The sequence below is a fragment of the Calonectris borealis genome, chromosome 5 (genome assembly GCF_964195595.1).
Source record: "Calonectris borealis chromosome 5, bCalBor7.hap1.2, whole genome shotgun sequence".
NCBI lineage: Eukaryota > Metazoa > Chordata > Aves > Procellariiformes > Procellariidae > Calonectris > Calonectris borealis.
In genome coordinates this window covers 35,495,594-35,519,274 of record NC_134316.1, presented here as the reverse complement: position 1 = coordinate 35,519,274, position 23,681 = coordinate 35,495,594, and the positions used below count along the sequence as shown (strand labels likewise).

Genomic DNA, 23,681 nt, shown 5'->3' with positions numbered 1-23,681 from the left:
GCTTTTGGTGGCCTCTGCTCCCTTAAGTGACAGAATATACATGGTGGGGAGGGTGGGGAGCTCTGCTTTTGTTCAACTGACGGTGAATCCCTTCTTTTTTTTGATAACTTTATGTCACCAAGAAATTTTGCTGTGTGAACAGACATGATGCCTCTTGCTAGATTTCACCTGCATCAGCCCAGTTGTGGCTCACCTTACTCTACAAGTGTTCTGACAAAGTAGCTATTCATAAGACTGTGTCACCTCAGAATTGGCCCAAATTCAGGTTTGTAGAAACACCACCTTTCTAGACAGATTAAAGAGACTATCACAATATCAACAATGCGACTGATGGATAGATCCAGATATGATTATGAGGAACAAAGGCGGACTTATTTTCATACTTTACTCATTACTATCACTATTCTGAGACGGACCAACATGGAAACAGTCCAACAACAGGACGACAGCCTGATCTTTGAATGATCAGTATAACTTTCAAAGTATCCTTTGCTGTTGATAAAGTGAGCTCGTCTTTTATGAAAGATGATTGGTTTATTAAGACAGAGATTAAGACAATTAGCAAGAATCTTCCAGTACAGACCTCTTCTTTTTCAGTCAACAGTACATTCAATATAGACAAGGATGTGAAGTGTGGATGTACTTGTAAGAACTGGTTCTTTAAAACGTCCCATTCACGTGAGTCCCACAATTTACACAGGTCCTTGCTCCCTCAGCATATTCTGACCTCAACTACTGAACAGCAGCTGATGTTATAAATTAACGTCTTAGATTATTGTGCATCAAATTCTGCATTAGTAGAGCAGTAAAGTGTGAACTGTGTTCTTGTTTCCCCTAGATTACTGCTGTTACGAGAGGGGCAGTGGAGGGTGGATAAACGCAGGTTGTGGATATGACTGTCGGATACCAGCTGCTGCAGAGTTTTAAGAGTATACACAAAGGATAGACCAGTGACTATGGAAACGTTCAAATAAGTTACTGGTTCTGTTCCACTGATAAGAGCTACACCAACTTATCTTTATGCCGGTCAACCTAAACATACAACCAGTCAGTCCTGAAACAAATGCAAAATAAAATACCATTCTCTTTTTTTTTTTTTGTTTAGGAAAGAAATATTCTAAAGGCAGACAATGAAGGTTTAAAGATCCAACTGGAACAGGCACATAAAACAATTGAATCTCTCACAATCCAGAGAAGAAACCATGTAGTTGACAACCTACAACACAGAGACTGCTCCTAGCAGACAAGAGAGGAAATCTCCTACGGAAGAATGTAAGACTGAAGGAGGGGTTGTGATAAAGCTGCTTTACCAAGTGAACTGGAGAGAGAGTCTGAAGGATGTTAAACAAATATTCTCTTTACTCAACGCATTTCCATATTAAACACACAATCCCAAATGTCTAAATCCATTCCTTTGATTTTTTAAGGTAATTTAGCATTAACTGTGCAATGAAAATAGTATCTTCTGGGTTTGCTTTTAAAAGGAGTGACATTGTTGCTGAAGTTTCTGTTCACGATGAAGACCATGTGGATTCCCCAGTGACTTGGCTGCCAGCAAGCACACCTTACTCTACAAGTGTTCTGACAAAGTAGCTATTCATAAGACTGTCACCTCAGATTTGGTCCAAATTCAGGTTTGTAGAAACAAATGTTTGATAAAGCTGAGTATTTAAGTAAAACTGTAGAAATATTTCATTAAGAGAAACAGTTCCTTCTCATTGTGGCTGAAACCAATTAAAATAATGAAGTGAACTGTCATCTTTATTTCCAAAGTTTAACAAGAATATTAAAATAAGTAGTTAAGCTAATGATATTTGATTCTTGGACTTTGTTAAGATAAACTGACAATTTTTTTAAACCTCTTTCAGAGCTTTAGAAGTCCTGCTGCTCAAGTGCTTACCTTTGTTAAGGAAAAATACTTAGAGAGTTTTACACTGAATACTGCTTCCATTTTTGTGTTCCATACCACAGCTTGGAACACTTAGCCCTACTTATTTGGCTTAAAGGATAACTTGTTGTCCACATACGGTAGATGTGGGACAAGGTTGATTATTTTTCTCTCATGTCAAAGAGGTTCTATTCAACAATGGCATCCACAAGGGCCATGTTATATGAGGGAAACTGTACAGCAATCCCAGTGCAACAGTTACTGTATTCCAGAGCTCCTAACATCTTCTGGTTCTAACCAAGGGTCTGCTGTTTTCTCTCTCCTAGATTTCACATGCACTTTAGGTAAAGAGTCAAGATGAGTGTGCTCTTATGTGTGTAAGTTTTGTATAGTCAAAGGTGCTAGGGAGGTAACTTAGTTTTCTTAAAGCTACAACATGTACATATTGTTAAGAGACAACAAAACAGTCTTTCAAGTTAGTGATAAATCTACTTGTCAGAATAGCCAATTTTAAAATTGCATTTGCATTCCAAGAGAATCTGTACACTTACAGTTGTATAAAACTTGCTTGCATTTATCAAACAGGGATTTGTCATTTAAACATCAGAAACTTATGACTTTGATATATTTATCTATGAAGTCCACTTAATGTTCCTCAAAACTTGTAAGTTACAAGTCCATTATAGATTGAAATTTAGTCAACCTATTACAATAGCATGTGTGCTTTGTGTTCAAAGTGGTATAAATGTACGTTCCATCCACAATTTACAGTCATTATCAAGTACATGAATGCTTTATTTATAAAAAAAGTCCATTTGAAACTACTTGCCAGTTTAGTCATTCTAAATTCTTGTTTTGAACTTGGATTGTGCTTGCATCTCCATGTATAAGTAAAAACAAATGGAGGGAAAGAGTAGTAGTAGTAGTAGATTTTCTGTTACCTTACTGTAAATAACTGAAATGCATAGGACAAAAAACAGCAGCTGTGAAGATTGTGCAGCTTTTTTTCCTCATACACTAAACCTGAATTATTAACAATTAACATGGAATTGCACTTTGATCAATAAAGAACCAGAATGCCTTGTGGGCCATGTCTGCAAACTTGCTTTGCCCATTTTCTGTAAGCTGCTTGATTTTGTCCTTTATTCAGAGAACTACAGCAATGCGTATTTCTAACAGGCATTTAGCAAATAAAAGTCTGTTTCTGAAACAATTAAAATAAACAAGTTAAAAGTTGAATATATTTTCATATATTTTGAAAATACCCCAAAAGAGCAGCTAAGACTTATAAATCTTGTTGTGCAGCTAAGATAACTGCTCGCTTGTAGTCTAAACTCTGGATGCTAACAGAATTTGTGTGCGTATACATATATAGTGTGTCTAAATGGGGGTGGAGATCATGAACAAGCTCTTCTTTAAAAAGAAAATTCCCCAACATCAGCAGCTGGCCCAAAGGCTACTGTGTTACTAGGTTGACTACTTAATACTCAAAATTGAGTTATGACCATAGATTTGTAGTCTTAAATGCTAATTTAATGTTTCTCTGTGTTGTCATCTTGTTCCTACAAACAATCCGAATGACTTAAAAGGGATCTGTTTGCAGGAATGTCTTACAGAACAACACAGACACGTGGTGCGTCATGTATGCCAAAAACTTCCTGCTTCAGTTGATACCTGGGGAATTTCAGAGCTCTCAAAGTACCTTCAGGTTCTCTGTTTGCCCAAAGTCCTTTTTTCCACCCCCCCCTTTTTTTTTTTATGGTGGCAGTCCCTTCTTATTTCTTTCGGGATTTCCTTTTTGCTGCATGAAAGACTAATAGCACAAACTGACTACAGGGATACTGCTAAAACTGACAAACCTACTGAACAAAAATCACTCACATCTGTATTAATCTTCACACTGCTTTATGGTAGGAAAAAAGATACAATTACAGAATTGTGTGCTGTTTAAAAGTCATGTTAGCAGACACTGATACTGAAATTTATCTTGTCATGGCTAATTTAAATGAAAAGCACTCACCTTTATTCTTTCTCCAGGCTCAGCTGTGTTTCATGTACATACAAGAAGGAAGAAAAAAACAAGTGGCCCCCCCACCTCCAACTACTGCTTATTTTTTAAGTGTGAATTCTGATCATTTAAAGATAAAAGTAGATAGATTGAGTAATATCACAATTAACAAGGCAGGGCTACTGTTCATATTCAGATTAAAAACAGCGGCCTTTAAAGTAGCTTATGTATGTTTTTGGAAATACTTTTTTGTTACAGTAGCAATCTGTTATTTTGTTGTAACTGATCTCTATGGCAACCTGAAAAATTTTTGTTTTAATGCTGTTTGAGAAGATTGAAAAAGTGTACAGATTGTAAAGATTTTATATAAATTGTAAGATTTCGGTTTAATATTTATAATAGAAAAAAAATATTAAAATTGCACCTCATGCCTCTGAGTTGTATCTCAAAGAAATCCGAACAATCTATATTCATCTTCCTTGACTGTCATCTGAGGCACTTCTGCAGGATTAACCTAGTACCAGAGTCCCTAGTCTAGCTTCACCTTCTGTGAGCCTTGGAACGTTGCCTGAGGAAACTGAGGAAGGTAGGTATTTGCAGATTATTCTTTTGCTATTTTAGTGGTTGACATAGTACAGACACTGTTTTGCTACTCACTATTCCAAGTATTACACAGCACAATTCTTCATTAGCACAATCTCTCACTTTTGTTAAGAATTCTGAAAAGATTTCACAGCATGATAGCCAAGTTTAAACAAGGCTTCTGTAGTGTCTGCTAATGCTGGCTATTTCACAGGCAGCATTGCAGCACCCTAAAGACTTGCTATTCTTTACCTTGTAGTAAACCTCAAAATACCTTATCTCAAATATGTTTCTATATGGGGTAATGAACATTCATTCAGTTATCTTCAGTCATCTGAGGGAGGTGAGGGAAGATGACAAGGAGTGCAAACTAACTACTGAAAACACAATTCCTACTTATGTGGGCAAATCTGCTCTACAGTCCTGCACATAAAAAACAAGTTGTGTTTTACTTCATAATTATAGAAATTAAAAAAACTTCAGAAGTAATTGGAGGATATTTCCTTAGTTTACGTAAAGTCAAAAGTCATGATCATATAGACCTATGTAATTTTTTTTTTTTACTAAGATAAAATTTAACTGAGATTCCTTAGTAGTCCCAGACAATGTAATAGAGATATATTTGTGACATGCCCTGTCTCTTGAAGTTTTCCTATATTGTTATCTACAGCCTTCTCCATTTTGGTCAAAATATATCTGTTATTTTTCATTATCATAAAACCTAAGTTCCATCACTATTGTAACTCATCAGCAGGAATTCTTCCTTACAAACACAGGAGGAACATATGATAGAGGATCCAAATCACACTAGACAAGTGATGCAAATAACTTCAAATACAGTACTTTATTCCTCAGTGTTTACAGCTGTTAACAAAAGTGTCTCTCTCAAATCCTGAAAAAAACCCCAACCTATTTCTCAATTCTTGATCAAACAAAACAATACTTGGGTAGATATTCACTAAGTGTGAATAAACACAAAAATGCTCACAAACATATCTATGAAAATCTTTTACTTACAACAGAATTTTTGAAAATACTTTTTTTCCCATGACAAACATACAAAATTTGAGAAGAGGTTTAAATCAATTATTTTCATGGTATTATTGCATCTTTTGATAAATTAAAAGCATACATTCTGACAATGAAGGACAGAAAAGGATACCTCTTTGATAAACGTGGTGGTGCTTACTTTAGTTTTCCACTACTGGCTTCACATTTTGGAATTATTTAAGAAAAACTGAAATGGCCAGATTAAAAAACAAAATCTCCAACCTATTTAAATTTCCAGCTTTTACATGGTCTACCTAAATATAATTGAAATATGATATTGAAATAATTTAACTGCTAGAATTGCATGTGGGCACATAGCTGGTTCACTTGATCATTTACTTCATTCAGAACTGTCCTGCCTGCTACAAACAGGCTAAACCCATGAATGTAAAAGCACCAAGGCACATCCACATCCACAGTTACAACAGTTCACCTAAACCGGTGCAGCTTCACATCTTAAGACTGATGAAATCTTTATGCATAGATAAGCCATTTGATTTTCCTAGCATATTTCCTTGGTGAAGCTAAATGCTTGACTGCTGTTCAGAAATTACTCGTAGCAAAAAATAACATTGGGATGAGCAAACAGAATTTTAGATCAAGGGGCTTTGGTTGTTAAAAACTAATCTCTCCATCCCTCTGCTGACCAACATTCCAAGGCCAGCACTCTCACTCGGTACATCATCAATTTGTGAGCTATTCCAGAGCATTAGGCAAAAACCAAGCTCAAAAGCAAGAAAGGCAGTACTGTGCTCCCACATGACCCACGAGGGTCTCTCCATAATGGCTGCAGAGGCTGACAACAGCTTAGGCCAGAAAGGAGCATAGAAAAAAATTGGCAAAGGAACTATATTGCTAGCAGTTGCGTGAAGTTAAGCCATTATTTCAAGAGTTCACATCCAAGCTAACATGTTCAAGCAAGGAAAACTCCTGCCCTTTTTTGTTAGGCACCTGCTGGGACCCTAAAGTACGAGTAAGGCCATATCTACCACATCACAAGCAGCATTCTCAAGCAGACTATGATCAGAGAGGAAATAACAGGAGATAATCTTTTGAAGTTTATCTGGATTAAAATTTCAAATGAAAAGGCTGGTGATGGCTAATTAATAAAATCTGACACAGGCTTCTGAAAGAGATGATAATTTGATTTTGAACAAAGCTTTACGTTCATGCATAAAGCTGCCTATGAAACAGGACATGATGCACATGTTCCTGAAGGTAAAAAAACATCTTTAAAGCGTACCAAATATGGACACCAATAGGAAATTTGTGCAGAAAGAACTCATAACTGTGGAACATAAAACCAAAATCAAATCCTAAAGTTCAACCTGCAGTTAAGCCTACAGCTACATAATTAAAGTGCTTCAAGGTTTCTCTGCTATGCATCGACACCCCCAGGTTTATCAGACGCCTTCCCGAATGTCTCTGTAGTAACTCAACCCTGATAAATACTGTCATGAGTATATACTTGGGCATCACCTCCCTCTTCCACCCCTCAGGAGTGGCATCACAGCAGGGGAGGAGATCTAAAAGATGCTGGACAACAGAAACCGACTTCTTTAACTGACAGCTCTAAATTTAATTCTTCTCTACATGTATTTACAGCCATAATTGTATGAAAGCTAACTCCTCCTTCTAGAGTAACACTGTCTGTGAAGAAGGCACCCATACCATATCAAGGCAGAGTTTCTTTTAGGTTATCAGACCAATTGGTTGGCAGAGTAAGAGAAGGAGAAGTCACTGAGGAAGGGCAACTGCTGTATGAGATGTCTTACTAGCTGGGAAGCTGGCGATTCCCAAATATAAAACGGGGAAAGAGGGGAAAAAAAAAAAGAAATGGTATGTTCTTTCTCAAGAAGCTCAGTTTATTCAACTTTTATGTCTCAAGGCTGGTTCAGAAGAAATATATAAATGAACTCTTACCAGACACGATGGCTGCAGACGTTTCCTGCCCAATCTGATCTTAAAATATTTTTATGAAACACCAATAAAATGGAAAACAGGTAAAATGAAAATAGACACTATCAAAACTCACCATGATTCCGAGTTTCCGGTACACACTCTGACCTTCAAATAGTCTCTGATATATTTATGAACACACAAAACAACCTGAATTTATTAGTTTCTGTAGAGTATTAATTCAGAATGTTACTTTTATGTGAAGTTCTGGAAGAATAAGAAACCTAATTGAAGAATTCTGACCAAAGCCTTAAGGATTTTAACATTTGACATTAAAATTCGTTTACACATCCCACATCAAAACTAGATGAAGAGAAAAAGCCTGAAAGCAGTATTCTAGAGCCTTTTAAAAGTGTTTTCATCCAGTTCTTAGGTCTATTTTCTTTTTTCTACACAGCATTTTGGAGCAGGGAAGTGGACATGCAACATGCAATAATTAGAGAGGCCTGAATATGAAATAATATATTTTTTGTTTGTTTAGAAAGGGTTTTATTCAGTTTTCTGAGGCTTATTTTAAATAAAATGACATATTAAAAAACACCATATGAGCAGTACGAGAAACAAGGACTTTAGTCATCACATTTTAGTATAAAAGTTCTGTTCAGTTAACTAAAAGAATTCAATGACAATATCAGTTGGACTAATGCAATGATTCGTATGATCTTACTTAATTCTAACCTAAATGCAAGTTAACGTATCTAAATTCCTGATACCAGTAAACACCACCACTATATTTTGCCAGTTACTCTGTTGATATTTACAGTAGTTTAGTATCTTCGGTATCCTCCCCCTCCTCTTCCACCATATGGATCACCATAGCCTCCCCTGCCACCATAACCTCCCCTGCCACCATAGTCTCCCCTGCCACCTTGGAAGCCACCTCCACCTCTTCCACCACCTCTGAAACCCCCACCTCCAAAACCACCACCTCCTCCTCCTCTACCCCCTCCACCCCCCCAGTTGCCCCTTCCACCCCCACCCCCACCTCCCCAGCCACCTCTTCCACCACCTTCTTGTCTTTTTTGCCAAGGAGGCATTTCGGGAGGAGGTGGTTCAATCTCTGTTGGTCTGCCTCCCCGGTCAGGTACTCTCCCCATCAGAACCTATATGGAAAAAGAGGTCATTTTTAGTTTAAAAAAAACCAGGAATAACAACTTGAAGGGACACAGAGTTCTTGTATGGACAAAGACATGCTGCCTAGCCCTTACAGGAAATATGGTCCCCTCGGTGTGGAGCTTGACAGCAGAATCCCTATTTCCTGTCCTTGTAACTTGCCACAACACAACAGAACTCTGAAAGTGATCCCATTTTCCACGTGTAAAATGGAAATAACTGCAGCTAGCTAGCTCATATTACTTTTGTGAAATCTTTATGAAGAAAGCTACACGCACGTGAAGTATTAGTATTACAATAGGCAATGTATGTAATTCATATATAATATATATTCATATAGAAAAGACTCCTCGTGATGCGGCTCTTGTATTTAAATTTCAAAGTCCAAGTTCAAACCTAATCAGCTGGCAAAAAACATAACCTGGCAAACTGATGTGCAACTCTCAAAGGAACGCCAGTTTGCCTTAGATTAGAAACTACTGACACTCAGTAGAGAGCTGGAACAGACAAGATACATAACACGCTGCAGGAACACTTTCAAGAAAAGAAAAAAAAAAGGGATCTTGACTTTGGTGGATATTACTCAGTGTACAAAAAGGGAGACTGTACTGGACAAAGTTACATGAAACATTAAGTAGAAGAACAAAGAGGTATCCAAGTAGGTCTTTTTGTTGTTGTTTTCATATTTCCTAAACTTCCTGTGTGATGAACATTAACACACTCTGGTCAGTCCCAGGCACTCCAAGTCCTCTCAGGAAGCGGGGCGGGGGGGTATATCTTTCTCTGAGATCCTACAATAATTAAGAAGTTTCAGAATCTTTGGGATCAAAACATATTAAAGGGTATCCAAATGAGGCACAAAACTTCAGAAAAATCTGTAAATAAAGGATTAATAGAAACAGGCTTAGTCACCACTTCAGTGGTGAAACTAACGTCATTACTCGCAAACTTCAGCTTTTATCATACACAAGAAAGCAGTACAATGTTGATTTATTACTGTAGCCAAACCAAATAATTTTACTTTGCAGCAAAATGACACTTCTACAGAAACTTTTGTGATTTATAATATACTGATAAACTAAAGATGCTGGTTTACGAACAACATAATCCTGGCAAACAGGTAGCCCAGGAACTGATGCCGAAAGGACTTACACGTACCCTCATCCTGAGGTGTGCAGTTCCACTGAACTCCAGAGGTCATTTACACACACACACGTGCACGCACACGAACACCCCCCACCACTGTTCCTTCTCATCTAGAATACTGTTTCATCCTGTTGCATGACTGACTGTGTAATAAGCTAAAAAAGAAGTTGCTGCAATGTTTATTGGAATTCTGCAAACCTTCCTCTCCTAAAGCACCAGGTATCTTGCAAAAAGAAATGAAAATATTAAGCAAAGAGAGTAATTCCAGAATTGCTTTTGATAGGTCTGTAAACTCCCATGTCCTTTTATCACACCCCAGAAAGAAAAAGTATACCTTGTTGATCGCACAGACTGTATTTTCCCGTGTTGATCCACTACTTGTTCTTATGATCTTCGATAAATCTTCTCGAGCAGCAAGAAGGTGAGCTAATGTAATAGTTGACTTTGGAGATAAAGCATAGCGCTTGGGCTGATAGATTCGTGCTATGTCATCTGTTTTTATCTAAATGATAAAATCAAACACAACTTACTTGCTAGGCATAAACCACACAAACATGCTTACCGTAAACCATGTATTGGTCTCAGTAAGTTTCAATTTGAACACAGGGTGTGATGTCTGAAAATCTAGGTTATCTACAAAATACAGAGCCAGTTGTTACCAATTCTCTTCATATTGATGGAGCTATTGTACACAAAATGCTGCTAATCATGTTTAATTGATGCTGAAACTCAGCACCATTACAAAAGAAACTCTCCTATCAGCTGGCACCAAACAGATTCTTTGATGTTTTCCAACATATCTGAAGACTAAAATTTAAGAGTCCAAACTGCTCTCTCAAGAGCTTTACATAGCCATATTTAACAGATCACTTCTAAATGTGATGAAAACAGAGCAGCTTCAAAGTAAGGTCAATTTGTGGAAAAAAAATTAAAATGTATCAATGCAGCAAAACACTTGCGCAAGCCATGAAAAAGTGAGACTGAGAAGGGGAGAAAATAAGATTTTTTCCAAACACACTTTGATGTTTCATTTGTTTAATAAAGAAGAAAAATAAATATACTTTCTGGGAACATCTGGAATGATCTTCAGAGTAAAAAAAATTTGATCTTGGAGGGACCAGACAACAGGTGCTGTTCCTTTACGTGACTGTTTTGCTAGGCAATTACTGCACCATTTATGGATCCATTTCAGTCTCCAATCTTACCCCTCTTGGGAACTGAACAAATTAAAAAAAAACCCACAAAAAAATGCCACACCATCAAAAGCAGAGAAAGGTATCAATACCTATTTAATGATAGGGAAAAAAAGGCAAGCTAACGAATAAATTAAAAAAGGACAACAATTTGCCTCTTGACTTAAAAAAAATAGTATCTAAATATATCAATGCCAAAACATTTTCAATCCCCAAAACCTTCTTAGAGAAGTTATGAACAAATATTTCTACACGAGAAATAAGGAAAAAAAAAGATTAAAAATCATATGTAATTTTGAATTAATATGTAAACTGGTTATTTCTGTAAGTGCGTACTATTTCACATCAACAATCTTTGTAAGACAGGAAAATGAATCATCTTACTGTTTTATCATCATTAAAAATCTCTTTAAACTATTATTCTATTGTGAGAGTATGTTCATTGTTTTTCATGTTTGAATGGAATAATATCAAGTGACTTAAAATTTTAGTCATCAGTTAACATAAACTACATTTTAGAAGTATACTTTAAATTTGAAAATACATAGTTGTATTGGTACAGCTATAAGGAAGTTATACACATAGGGACATCTCCTGGCTTCTGTGAGTTAAGTGCTCTCCTTTTCCTTTCTTGCAGCATAAAAGCATTCACAACCCCTGCAGAAATTAAATAGTAAGCCATTCCAAAGCAGCACAGCAGCATCTATCTAGACTCATGTCTTCCAGTGATACTTAGTGAGCTTCATGAAACCAATTCTGTCTGCATGTCAATGACAAGTTGTGACACCAGAAAGACTTGTAAAAATCCATACTTTCAGTAAGCTTTCAAAGTTTTAAGACTGATCCATCCTAAGCTTTCTACCCAAACCTTTGGAAGGAAAGTTGACCTTGCAGCTCATGACCGAAAACATCTGCCTCCAGCTTCCCACATGTATATTCATCAAATTACAAACTTTTTGTATCTTACCTCCCTACTCTCTTGGATAGAAACAAATATATTCCTAGCTCAGAAACATCAGACTGGTTAAATCATAACTATTTTTTAATATACAGAGTGCTAGGAAATAGTACAAATGAAATTATCACAATTAAAATGGTACCAGCAGAGAAAATCCAGAGGAGTGGTTTGGAATTTTTATCCACCTGAAGGATTACAAGTAATTGTGTGCTTTCCTCACACAAGCTGCTATGCAGATAACCTGTTCAACTGACCATCTGTCTATTCAGTAGCTTTGAATCCAAGATAGGCATCAGTCACTGTAATCTCACTGACTTTGGGTGCAAAGAGTGACTGCCCCTAATCTATGTTAAAAGCCCAGTGTTTGTCTTCCTCTTGCATCTGCATCAGAAACGCTGAGGTTCCCTCCTAGTTTACTTGATTGGAGGAGAGTGGATAGAGGAAAGAAAAAGGGGAGATATGAACTTATTAAAGTAAGAAACCACAACAGAGGATGCTAGAATTTATAATTGTGAAACTATAAACAATCACAAAGGATGGACTGTACTACCTGGTCAAATCCTTCCCCTTCTTCAATATCTAGGACTTGGACGTTACAACCCAGGATGAGAAACTGGTTGGAAAGAAGACAATAGTAATGGAAGTGTATTTACATGGTTATGTATATTCGTTAGGAAGACCTGGGGAATTGTAATAGACTCCCACCTACAGGAAGCAAAAAATACAGCAAGCTTACCTTTGCTCTATCAGACCAGCCAAAAGACTGTACTGTCACATCTAGCCTCTTCATTAACATACGTCGGCGACATTCGTACTCATTGCGAAGAGCATCATTGATTTTTTCCAAACTTTCCTGCAGTGTTACAACAAAAAAATCCAAACATTCTAATCTATACAGTTATACAAGTCAATTTAAAGTTAACCCCATTCAGCAACTAAGATGTCTATCCCCAGGTGACCACTATAAATGACATAAAATTAGGGATGCATCTGTGTAGTGCTACAGTAGTATGTATATACAAAATATTTTGAAAGTTAATAAGTGGATGAATCAACACTAAGTCTGTTTTATAACATTAATTCTGGAAGTATCTGATTAGCATTGTTAATATTTAGCAATTGAATTTTAGTATTAATATTTAGCAATATTAACAGTGATTAGAACAGTGATTGTAAAATGGACAAAGTTAGATGAAGCCGTATGCATTAATTTTGACCATCCTGTTAAATACAGAAAAGAGAGACTTTTTTTTACCACTTGGTCAGAATTCAGAGGTTTTGTTAGCAGTGATTTCCCCACATGGTTATTTTGAACTTTTGAGAGAATGTCCTTTATCTGAAACGAAACACATACTTCTTCTCAGAACACAAATGATATTTACATTTATTTCAGCACAATTTGCTGCAATCGCAATTTGCTACTCGTGAGATCAAATATAGCACATTTGTTTTAGCGGACTCATAAAACCAGATGCGCATCTTCTGGCTTATCATCCATTACAAAAAGATTTCCTGAATACTTTCACTACAGACCAACCTCTATACAAAAATATTTTATGGCACACCACTTCTCCTCCCAATTATAATAGAACAGTATCTATATGGCAAATTTATCGAGTGCATATAGGCGGCAGAACTAGTTAAATTACTCATTTTACTTAGTAATAAGTGTTGTAACTACAACTAAGGAAATGTAACAACTGGAAGCTAGGAGTTCTGTTGCCAAATGCTAGACTTGGCTACAAAAATCTGGTGATGGGTCCTAATAAGAAAGGCAGGAGATATGACAGATATCTGGTCATTCTCTCTCACTAATTTTCTTCTAATCCTATAATTGCTTCCATTTAACATTATGTTTAAGACTTTTGCATTCACTCCAAATCAGCCTTGCTTATACTTCTTCCATTAGTTTTTGCCCTCAGTAATCGGGAGTGAAGTATGCTCTCTCTGCCGCCCAAACTCCACTGCACTCTCTCTCTCATCACAAGAAACCTCTACCTCCTCTTCTTGAAGAAACCTCCTTCGGCAGAGCTCTTCTAAAACCATTACCATGAATGCCCACAGCACTCGTACATAACTTTCCGGCCAACTGATTTTTCATCTGGAGTAAACTGCATGCATATTATTGTTCCTGCAAGTTTTGCGTACAGTCTGATGGGGAGAAGAACTACATCTTCATTTGCTTTTTTAAATAATTATGGGGAACCAAGTCAAACAAGACTAAAACTATAGTTAATTTTCTTTTACGTGTCACAAGGAAGGATTAAGGTAGTGCATGATCTACAGTAAAACCTGTAGCTGAGGACAGCCATTAGATACATTTGCAAGGATTGTAAGACTTCATGTAGGCACACAGGCATTTACATTAAATTTATCATAAAGGTATGGTTGAAAGCTCACTCTTCCAGTATTATCTTAGTTCATCTTGTCAGAGTTTTGAGCTCTACATATTATAGAAATATCACCTCCAGCGATCACTGTGAATAAAATCTCTAATCAAATTCTAGAGCACCTACTGAATTGATTAAAGAAAGCTACTTGAAAAAGAATACTTGATAAATCAACTTTCATATTTCAGGGGTTTTGTAATTACCTCCTTTTCCTTTTTTTGCATACACCAAGGAAAGAATCTGATCTCAAATTTTGTGTGAAAACTAAGGTGTATATTTTGTTCTTTTTACATCACCTTTGGGCAGCACTGTGGCAAGTTAAGAACACAATACCCCCAGAAAAAATCTGAAGTAAAAAATATTGTGGAGTGAGCAAATTATGGGAAAATACTGTTTTGACTCCAGCAGAAAAGACAGCCTAGTAGTATCTGAAAAGCGGCCATCTAGTTACTGTAATATTCCCTGCTCCATCTATATGAAAAAAGAGGTTACAATAAGGGGTGAAGTTCAGTTCCATGTACCCTACTGATCCCTACACTCCTCCTTCTCTGCTAATTCTTGCTTCTTTGCAACCTTTATTTTATTTACAAAAAGCCTTCCAGGGTTGTCCGATTTGTCTGTCTTTTAAATGTAGCCAACTTGTTTTGATTTTAGTGAAGCATGTACATGATGCCTCTCATAATCTATCTCAAAATTCAAATGTACCTAAGCACAAACTATGCTTGAATTTAAACAAATGTCGGAAGAATAAAAAACTGAAGTTAATAATCAACAATATAAGATCAGCATGACAGCAAGAGATGAAGAAATCAGTAATTAGTATAGGAGAAGGAATAAACAATTCTATTAGGCAAGAGGTGCCTATCCATATACCGTTAAGGTCAGAGATAGGACCTCAAAGGTTCTAATGAGTTGAAAGGAAGAGCGTCTATCAAAATGAGACTGGCTGCTGGAAAAAAAACAACACAACAAAACTAAAACAAATCCTCAATGTAATTTATAGCTATAGAGTGAAAAAAAATCTGGAAACCAGTGATGCTGAGTAGTCTCTAGAGATTAGAATTATTGCAAGTTCACAGCTGCAAGGGCAGCTAAGAGGTAAATAGAACACTGGGCTCCATGTACAAAAGCCATACATTCTGTCATCACAAGTCGATCACAATTAAAAGACCTAACCCTGTACCGCGTACTCCTGATTTACATAAACTGAAAAATGAAAGGAAGTTTAGAGAGAACAACTAAGGAAGAGAATCCGTGAAAATCAGAACTAGAAGAAATAAAAGCAGCTAAATGAAACAATCCTTTATTGACTGGGAAACTGCCCCCAAATTTCTGCAACCTTTTCTTTCCAAGTTAAAGAGAATACTTATGTAATTTATCCAGTGACAGGTTTATTAATCAAGTAACATTTAAGGAGGAATCTTTTCACTGATGAACTGGTCTACGTTCATGTTTGTGACACACTGTAAACTCATACCCAGATTACGGAATTTCCACTTTACTCCCTCCCGCCCACCAGCAGGACTCTGAGGGCATATCCTACAACTATAAAGGTGAAATAAGCTGAGCTGCCTTATTCTGCCAGTTGCAGAATACATCGTCCAGCCTTCACTGATGACAGGGCTATGAGCACAAGAGCTTTGACATACACCTGTCTGCCAGAGGACAAGAAAACAACTGATGTGAGAATCTATGCTATAACCCACATTCCTAAACACAACAGTTGCCCTAGATTAAGAAGGATAAGCACGAGTTTAAAAAAAAAACACCACAACCACCAAAACCCAGAAGGAAGTCTGTATGTGTAAATGGGAACAATACCAAAAGCAGTGCCCAGATAAAAGAGCAGTGAAAACACACTCATAGAAATGTAAAACAAATTTTAACAGCCAAATTACCCTAAAGTTCTCACACACTCAGCTGTAAAAAGCAAAACAATTAATTAGAAGCTAGATGGAGACAAATATACTTGACTATTCGACATACTGCGTAATCAATGACCTTGCTAACATTAAATATTTATGGGATTGACTTGGAAGTTCACATACTCTCTAAAAATAGTTTAAAACCAAATCAGTTATTGGATTAGTCTGAGACAAAAATACTGACTTCAAAATCTGCTCTATAAAAATATACATTTATTCTACTGTTACCAAATAAAGCATACCTTTATGTATTGACCATGGCATTTCTCGTCTGTTTTATAAGTCTAGACTCTTAAAAAAATTTTTAGCTCACATTTCACTACCATGTTCCATATATTTATTAATTATCTTTACCCTCTGTCAAAATAGAGCAATAATTTTTATGTTTAACACCATCATATATGCATGAACCTCCAGGGTTTCTAAGATTTTGAAAAAACCTGACCTGGAGAGAGGTGTCATTTTATTAATTTAAGTTAAACTATCAACACTTTAAGGAAGGAACATTGTCTTAATTAGTCATAAGGTGCACTGCACAATTGCAGAAAGATCACCTGAAATCTCAAGCACAAAATATTTTAACTCATCCTCTACCTCTTCCGTTTACCTGCAGATCATTTTAAAGTTAGATAAATGTTGAAATTAAAGACATTTTTGTTTGACCTTTATGTCCGGTGAACAGAACAACTCTTAAGCCTTGTTCCCTGCAACTACATTGATACTTAATGTACAGGCACCATTATGTCTGTAAAATTATTAAATGCTACCAGTTAAAAGCAAAACACTAACTTAAATATGAATAAATTCTAGGAAGTATTCCCAAATATTTTTAAAGATATTCTTCTCATATATCACTTAAATGTTATCTTAGCTTAGTTTTGATTTAATTTCTTCGGTAACCCTTTATAATTTCTTTTCATTCTCTACTATTAGGGGACTACTTTTCACATATTAGAAAACAAATAATGTGGGCAAAAAAAATTTAGAAGACTTCCGATTAATATCGTATTAAGAAGTCTTTCAAATAAACAGTATTAGAATGTCACTTTATAATTAGGCATGAAATTCACACTATCTTGACTGGAAAAAAAGCCAGATATGAGCATGAGTTACAAAGCACAACACCGGCATAAACTCTTCTCAATCTTTGATCAATGTTCATTTAGAATTTATGGGGTTTTTGGTACTAAATTTCAGAATGCCTCCCAGAGTTACCCTTTATAAATATACTTTACAAGGGAACAGCATCTTAAAAAAACAACTGAAAAATTACTATTAGTTTTTCAGTGCTATAGAATGAAATACAAATGTATTTAGTGGTAGGAGATTGTAATACTGTCAATCCATCTCTCACATTTTCTTATGTATGTCAATAACCACTACCCCAGTTTATTACAGGAGATGCAAATTTAAAAGGTACTTCCTATGATTGCATATTCAAAGTTTGAGCTACTATAAAACTCATAGTTTGAATGAAGAAAGCAATCCTGATTTTATACTAGTCTTTTAAAGAAACTGACAAATTAGTAAAAACAATCAATGTTCTAACATTCCATACCAAAATACAATGTGTGATCTGTCCCTTTGGTAGATTGCTGCTGCACAGCCAAACTATTCTCAGAACTATTCCCACAGCTACTGACAATGCTGAGGATGCTAGACAGAGACAAAGAGTAGACATGTTGAAATGCTGCAGATACATTTGCAAATTCAATGAAAATACTAGATTAGTATGCAAGTTTCTATTACAAATGATATAGTATAATACTAAAAATCAACAGTGCCATTTTACACAGAACCTAATTAAATCAGAAGCAACAAAATATTTGGAAAAAAAATTTGATCATTTCAAGTGAATTTTTGCGAGAATCTAAAAAAAACTAACAAATGGCACTCTGAAAAAAAAGTGTACAAAGCCAATGAATTCCAACTGGTGGTACCACTGTTTTAATGCAGCTACATCTACCAACGTAGGTGTCTAACTCTGTACTGTATCAAAATAACTCTGAACCTGTCCTATTAGAGTAAGGGATGACGGACAAGGAAACATATAGTAGAAATTCTACAAAATCTTCTGAGATAGGAAAAAAAATCCTTTATTTGTAAAGGATGAAACACGCAAAGAACAAATTACAGTATTAATTTGGAGTCACGGAAGATGAACGAACCAGTTTTGCCATCTTTCTACACTCTGAAGTGAGTACAAGTGGTATAATCACTGTGGAATTGAGAGACCTGAAAACCATCGCAAAATAGCCCAGGCAGTAGTATTAACAAAAAAGAAAAAATTAAAAAAAAAAGATAACACACTTTAAATTAGATCCTGCTCATTTTAGTACTTATGAAACTGTAACAGTTTCATAAACTGTAACAGTAACACCCTACACACCAATTCAAGCCTGTGATCCTATCTGAAAGGAAATCTTGGACTTTGCAAAAGGTGGCGGATACCAGGAGTCTAGAAATTCAAAGAAAACTTTCTAGGCTCTCTATGTGTGCGTGAAGGAACTGGCCCACCAGGTCTGGTCTTGCTGTCCTGCAATTGCAGAACTAGAGTCCTACGCCTTTAACATGGGATGAAACTAAATCTGTACCCAAGAAGCGAAGCAAGGAAGCGAGCATGGAAGTGCACTGCCCGTGGCTGCAGCCTACAAACCCACATGGATTTAAACACCACCAACGCCCACAGAGGGAGATCAACAGTACTAGGCAAGTTTCAATCAATTAGTTATTAGATGGAACTCTGGCATTTTAATCCTCAGAAAACAGTGCCAGAATTGTTTCTTCATCCTTTCAAAAATACTTAATGGAAAGACTGGATATAAAGATTTCATTAGAACTAAATAGATCATGCACAGTTAATAGTGCAGGCATAAGCATTTTCACCATCACCTGGATGCTGCTTTTTACACATGAATCTGTTAAGGGTTTCATCTTGTCACACTACAGACGTATAGATGTAAGAAAACCATGCAAATAACAGGCCCTCTCTCCAAGTGTTCAGCTGCCCATTGGCCGATGAGAAGAGGAGGAGGAAGAAAAAAAGAAACATAATCATGTAAAATTATTAAACTCAAAGACTCAGCAGCAAAGGGAGAATTATTCCATGTATCTCCCATAATTCTTAAAGGGGATCTGTCACCCACTCTCTCCCCAAATACTAGGGAGAAATAAAAAGCAAAACTTTTAGCTGCCTGACAGGGAAGATAAATTCTACCCCAAGAGTCTATTTACAGTGTGGAAGTCAGATTAAGGATCACATCAGCGAAACGAGTTAGAAACTGGTGGGAGACAACTAAAAGAACTATCCTGTTGAATAATGTTTAAGTTGGGTTATTTGCTGGCTATTGGTAATTCAGGCATTTTCATCCTCTTATGCAACTAAGGAAATGGCACTAACAAATCAATACTTGCGATTAAGAAATGCATAAACTAAAAAGCAAAAATTTAAGTTTTGGATATTAAATTTAAATCCCAGAAATTACTACAGGTACATAAATGCGCAATCAGTTATTACCCAAAGTCTTCTGCTTGCTGCAGCACATTTGAACGGGTAACAGGAAAACTATGTTACTTCAACTCATACCTTAAATTTGCATGGCAAAGTATGCCTCATCAGGTACATCGCATCCTCAGGGAAATGCTGAAATACTTCACCTTATAACTAAAACAGTTTAACTTAAACACTAAGCTGGCTTTCAGAATAAAAATTTCTTTGCACTTGCCAGATAGGGCTTTTATGGATTAGACTGTTGGGCCCTTAACTCTAAGATGAATGCTTATAAAGATAATGCTTACAGTTTAACAATAGAGAGAACACATAAAAGCCCATACCTTTTGTTCCGCATTGGCTAACAAGGGAGGAATATCAGAAGACGAGGAGTTTGGCAGGCCCAGTGCATCACAAATAGCTTGCACTTCCTGAAAAATTTCATTGTGCTTTTCCAAATGAGAGCCTTTAATTTTCTTGCTCTGCAATATCTTTAAAGCCTGGAGTTCTGTACTTAGAAATACTAGAGAGAAAAGCATCATAATGGCAGATTTAGAGACACTTGAATATTTCTGCATCCACATTCTTATATACAAATACAATATATACATTTATAATAAGACCATGATAAAAGTGAGACTCCTTCTCAGCTCTCTCCTGCACAGATCAGTATCAGTTTCCCATTCTTTATCTGAACTATCTCACCTGACTTCCTACCTTCGGTCTACACATCGTATTTAACTGCTTAACCCACTTCTGCCACCATCTAGTTCCTTGGCTAGTTTCATATTATCACACTGGTTCCTGCTGTTACTCCTTTGTCCAAGTCCAGCTTAAACTTAGACTTTGCTTCTCTCAATCCTGCTTTCAGCACCTTCAAATCACATAGCATTTTCTTTTAAGCTGCCCAGAAACCCCTCAGAAAAACAGGAAGGTCTCAGTTTCAGCTGAGCTGGATCAAGAGAGGGATCAAGAGGCCTCAGTAGGTTGAGCCATAGTTCACAAAGAAATTTTGGTTTCTACTAAAATAGTTTTCTATTTTCCACTTCTGCACAAGTGAGCTGATGCATGCTTAGCTGGGTTGTAATGATTGTACACATATACTTAAATACACATAAAGAACTATTTAATGTAAATTGTACAATAACAATAGCGCATGCGTGTAAAATACTGTATTATAAATTGGAAAAATGGTTACAACTTACAGAGGAGTTTAAGACAATCTTCTTTCTCCCTTAATCTGTCCTTGATGTCTCCAGATATAAGTGATAAATACGGACAAGCCATTTCTCTCAGAAAGCCACTAATCTCAAGCTGGAAGCTCTCTATATCTTTATCACCTATGGGAATAAATAAATGCAAAAGTAATGTTTTTTTACAGAAACAAAGCGTAATTGAATTTTCTTAACTTATACATTTAAATTGCAGGTTTCAATAGCCCAGACAAAGATTTACCACCTACCACCCTAGTAACACTTTGTTTTTTCTTAAAGAAACCCTACATACAAGTGGACAAGCCTTCTAATAGCTACAGCAATATCGTACTCATGCTTTGAGCAGCAGCAGTCTTTGAAGACATGAATGCAAATGAACATCACTAGGAAGTGAACAGCTTATGTCACAAAGCAGCGTATCAATGTAATTAATTTTCTGATAATCAAGGTACAGAAGTCATGAGTCCAGTATTTTCAATTGTTTTTAGTTTTACTACTTTTTTGTGACAACATAAGCAATATAAAATCTCATGCAAGTTCCAGCACTCAACAGAAAGAATCAGGTAGCGCTAATGAGCAACTCGCATCTACACACAGTGCTGAATGGAACACTGCATTGGACCAACTAGCTGAAAATACCAGGCACATGAATTTAAGCCATCAAAATATAATTACATATAACAACCACTCACAGGATGTATGAATGTACATTTTATATTTATGTAGATCTGAAAAAACCCAAAAGCATCTTTTTTTTTTTCTTTTGAAAGAATCTTCACATGACAAGACCTTAATCCAAGAGCCACACAGATGCAAATACCAGCCTCAGTTTGGCTGCCTTTCAGCTGTATTCTAAAGTTCAACACTGTAATTTCACTATTAACTGAACAATATGCGTCTAAATCCACTGAACAAATACTAAATTGCTTTAATAAATTAACATTCATATACCATCTGTTGAAGTGATGCTTTCTTCCATATTACCAAGTGACTTTATTTGGGAACCTAACCAAACGCAAAGCTCAAAAAATTCTGGTGAAGACAATCCATTTTCTGCTGCTTTGTTCAGGGCTTCCTCCTCCAACAGGGGACCCGTGTACCTGCACAAAGAGATAAACGTTAGTGATAAGAAGCAAGTTTAACATAAAATATACACATTGTAAAATCATTTTACTATAAGCTGGTTAGTAAGTGCACTGAAAGAAATTAATCTTTGTAAGTTACTTCTGTCAAGGAATAATTCAGACTTCTTTTTAAACACACCAAAAAAAGAGTGGTAATTTATAAACAAAATGGTTTGTCAGAAAATAGGAGGCAGGCATTTTCACATATCACGTGTGTATGTGAAAACGGAGTTTCATGTCTCAACGCACGCTAAACAAACAAGAATTCAAGTGTTTAGTCAAACAAAATTCCTTCCAACATTAGCAACTCACTGCCCTAGAGTACCGGCAATAAGATAACCCAAAATTTTTAAACTAAATTTTGCATTGTTTCTGCTCTGTTGCATCTGAAGCACCTTGGCGGGAGGTAGGCAGGCAGGCAGGAACGAACCGGGCGGGCGGCTCGGCCGGTGGGAGACGCGGGCGCCCCCGCAGGACGCCCCCAGCCAGCCCCAGCCTCCACTGTGACCAAACGTCCCCGCTTTTAACCCCCCGTGCCCCTGCAGCCGCGCTTCCTTCGTCTTCCCCCCCATTACAAGCAGGGCAAGCCCAAGGCTGACGCCGTGACCCCGATCCCGGGCGAGGCAAGAGGCCCAGCCCCAGCCGCCGCCGGGCCTCCCCCGGCACCCGCCCGAACGCGGGGCCCGTCCCTCCGCCGCCCCCCAGCTCCCCGCCGCAGCCGGCGCCGCGCTCCGCTCCGCTTCGCTTCTCTCCGCCTCCCGCTCCGGCCCGGCCTTCCGCCCGCGCCGAAGGGGCCCCGCTCCGCGCACGGCCGGGTAGCGCAGCGGCGGGCTCCCCTCGGCACCTCGCCCCGCGAAGGGGGAGCCGCTGCTGCTCCCCGATTACCCCAAGGCCTCCAGCGCGTCCAAGATGTCGCACTCCATCTTCAGGCCGGGCGCCAGCTCCTTCATGCCGGCACCGCGGCCCGCCGCCGCGCCGCGCTGTGCCCTCCTCTAACCGGCCCTCCGCAACCTGCGCCCGCCGCTGCGTTCCGCCGCCGCCGCGTGCCGCCGCAGGCGCCGGCCCCGGGCCCGGCGGGAGGCCCCGGGCTGCCCCCGCCCCGTCTGCCGGCGGCTGCCTCCCCCGCCCCGAGGGGCTGCAGGGCCGCCATGTGCCGCCCAGTCGCACATCGCTGGAGGTGACCTTCCGTACAGGCCGGCCCTTGCTTTCCGCCCTTACTGAGGCGCGTCCAAGCGGGGCTTGTCTCTTGGCCCTACGGCTGTCCCTGCTGCCCTGCTCCGGATTCGGCCCCAAACCCCTGCCCGCTGCAGTCGGCTCACCCGTCACCTATCCCCCCTCCGTCCGCTGCCAGCCACCCGGAGAAATACAGGAGCAGGAGAGACCACGGCCGCCCTTTCAGCCTCCGGCCCTGGCTCGTGCCTGGGAGCCAGCTCTGCCACCCGCAGACCCCGGCAGCTCTGCCCACCCTCCTCTGGGGCCTGGCTAAAAGAAGCAGGTTTTTAGGCCTGGACCTCTGCAGTATTTGTGGGATCTCTCTGAATTTCCAACAGTGAAGTTCTGCCTGAGGCGGTGCAGACCACGACTGCAAGGCCCCCGTAGCCCCGGTTTTCCACTGTGGGGGGCCTCAGCCCTGCCCCAGGG

The 23,681-nt window shown here is 38.2% G+C and overlaps 2 protein-coding genes across 2 annotated transcripts in view; one reads left to right on the top strand and one right to left on the bottom strand.

Moving 5' to 3' along the window:
* Window positions 1-7,365, top strand: part of RASGRP1 (RAS guanyl releasing protein 1) — a 47,551-nt gene extending 40,186 nt beyond the window's left edge. Inside the window, exon 17 of the mRNA XM_075151783.1 lies at window positions 1,106-7,365. Coding sequence (XP_075007884.1) covers window positions 1,106-1,240 — 135 coding nt within the window. The 3' untranslated portion in view covers window positions 1,241-7,365. The remainder of the gene's footprint in view (window positions 1-1,105) is intronic.
* FAM98B (family with sequence similarity 98 member B) lies at window positions 5,474-23,105 on the bottom strand. Its single transcript, XM_075151784.1, has 8 exons — window positions 22,926-23,105; window positions 21,868-22,016; window positions 20,908-21,042; window positions 20,047-20,225; window positions 13,153-13,233; window positions 12,634-12,750; window positions 10,081-10,248; window positions 5,474-8,590 (listed from the first exon to the last, which is right to left on the bottom strand). Exons 1-8 carry the CDS (start codon window positions 22,988-22,990, stop codon window positions 8,255-8,257), a joined length of 1,230 nt encoding a protein of 409 aa, XP_075007885.1. The 5' UTR covers window positions 22,991-23,105; the 3' UTR covers window positions 5,474-8,254.
* Window positions 23,106-23,681: the final 576 nt, after the last annotated feature.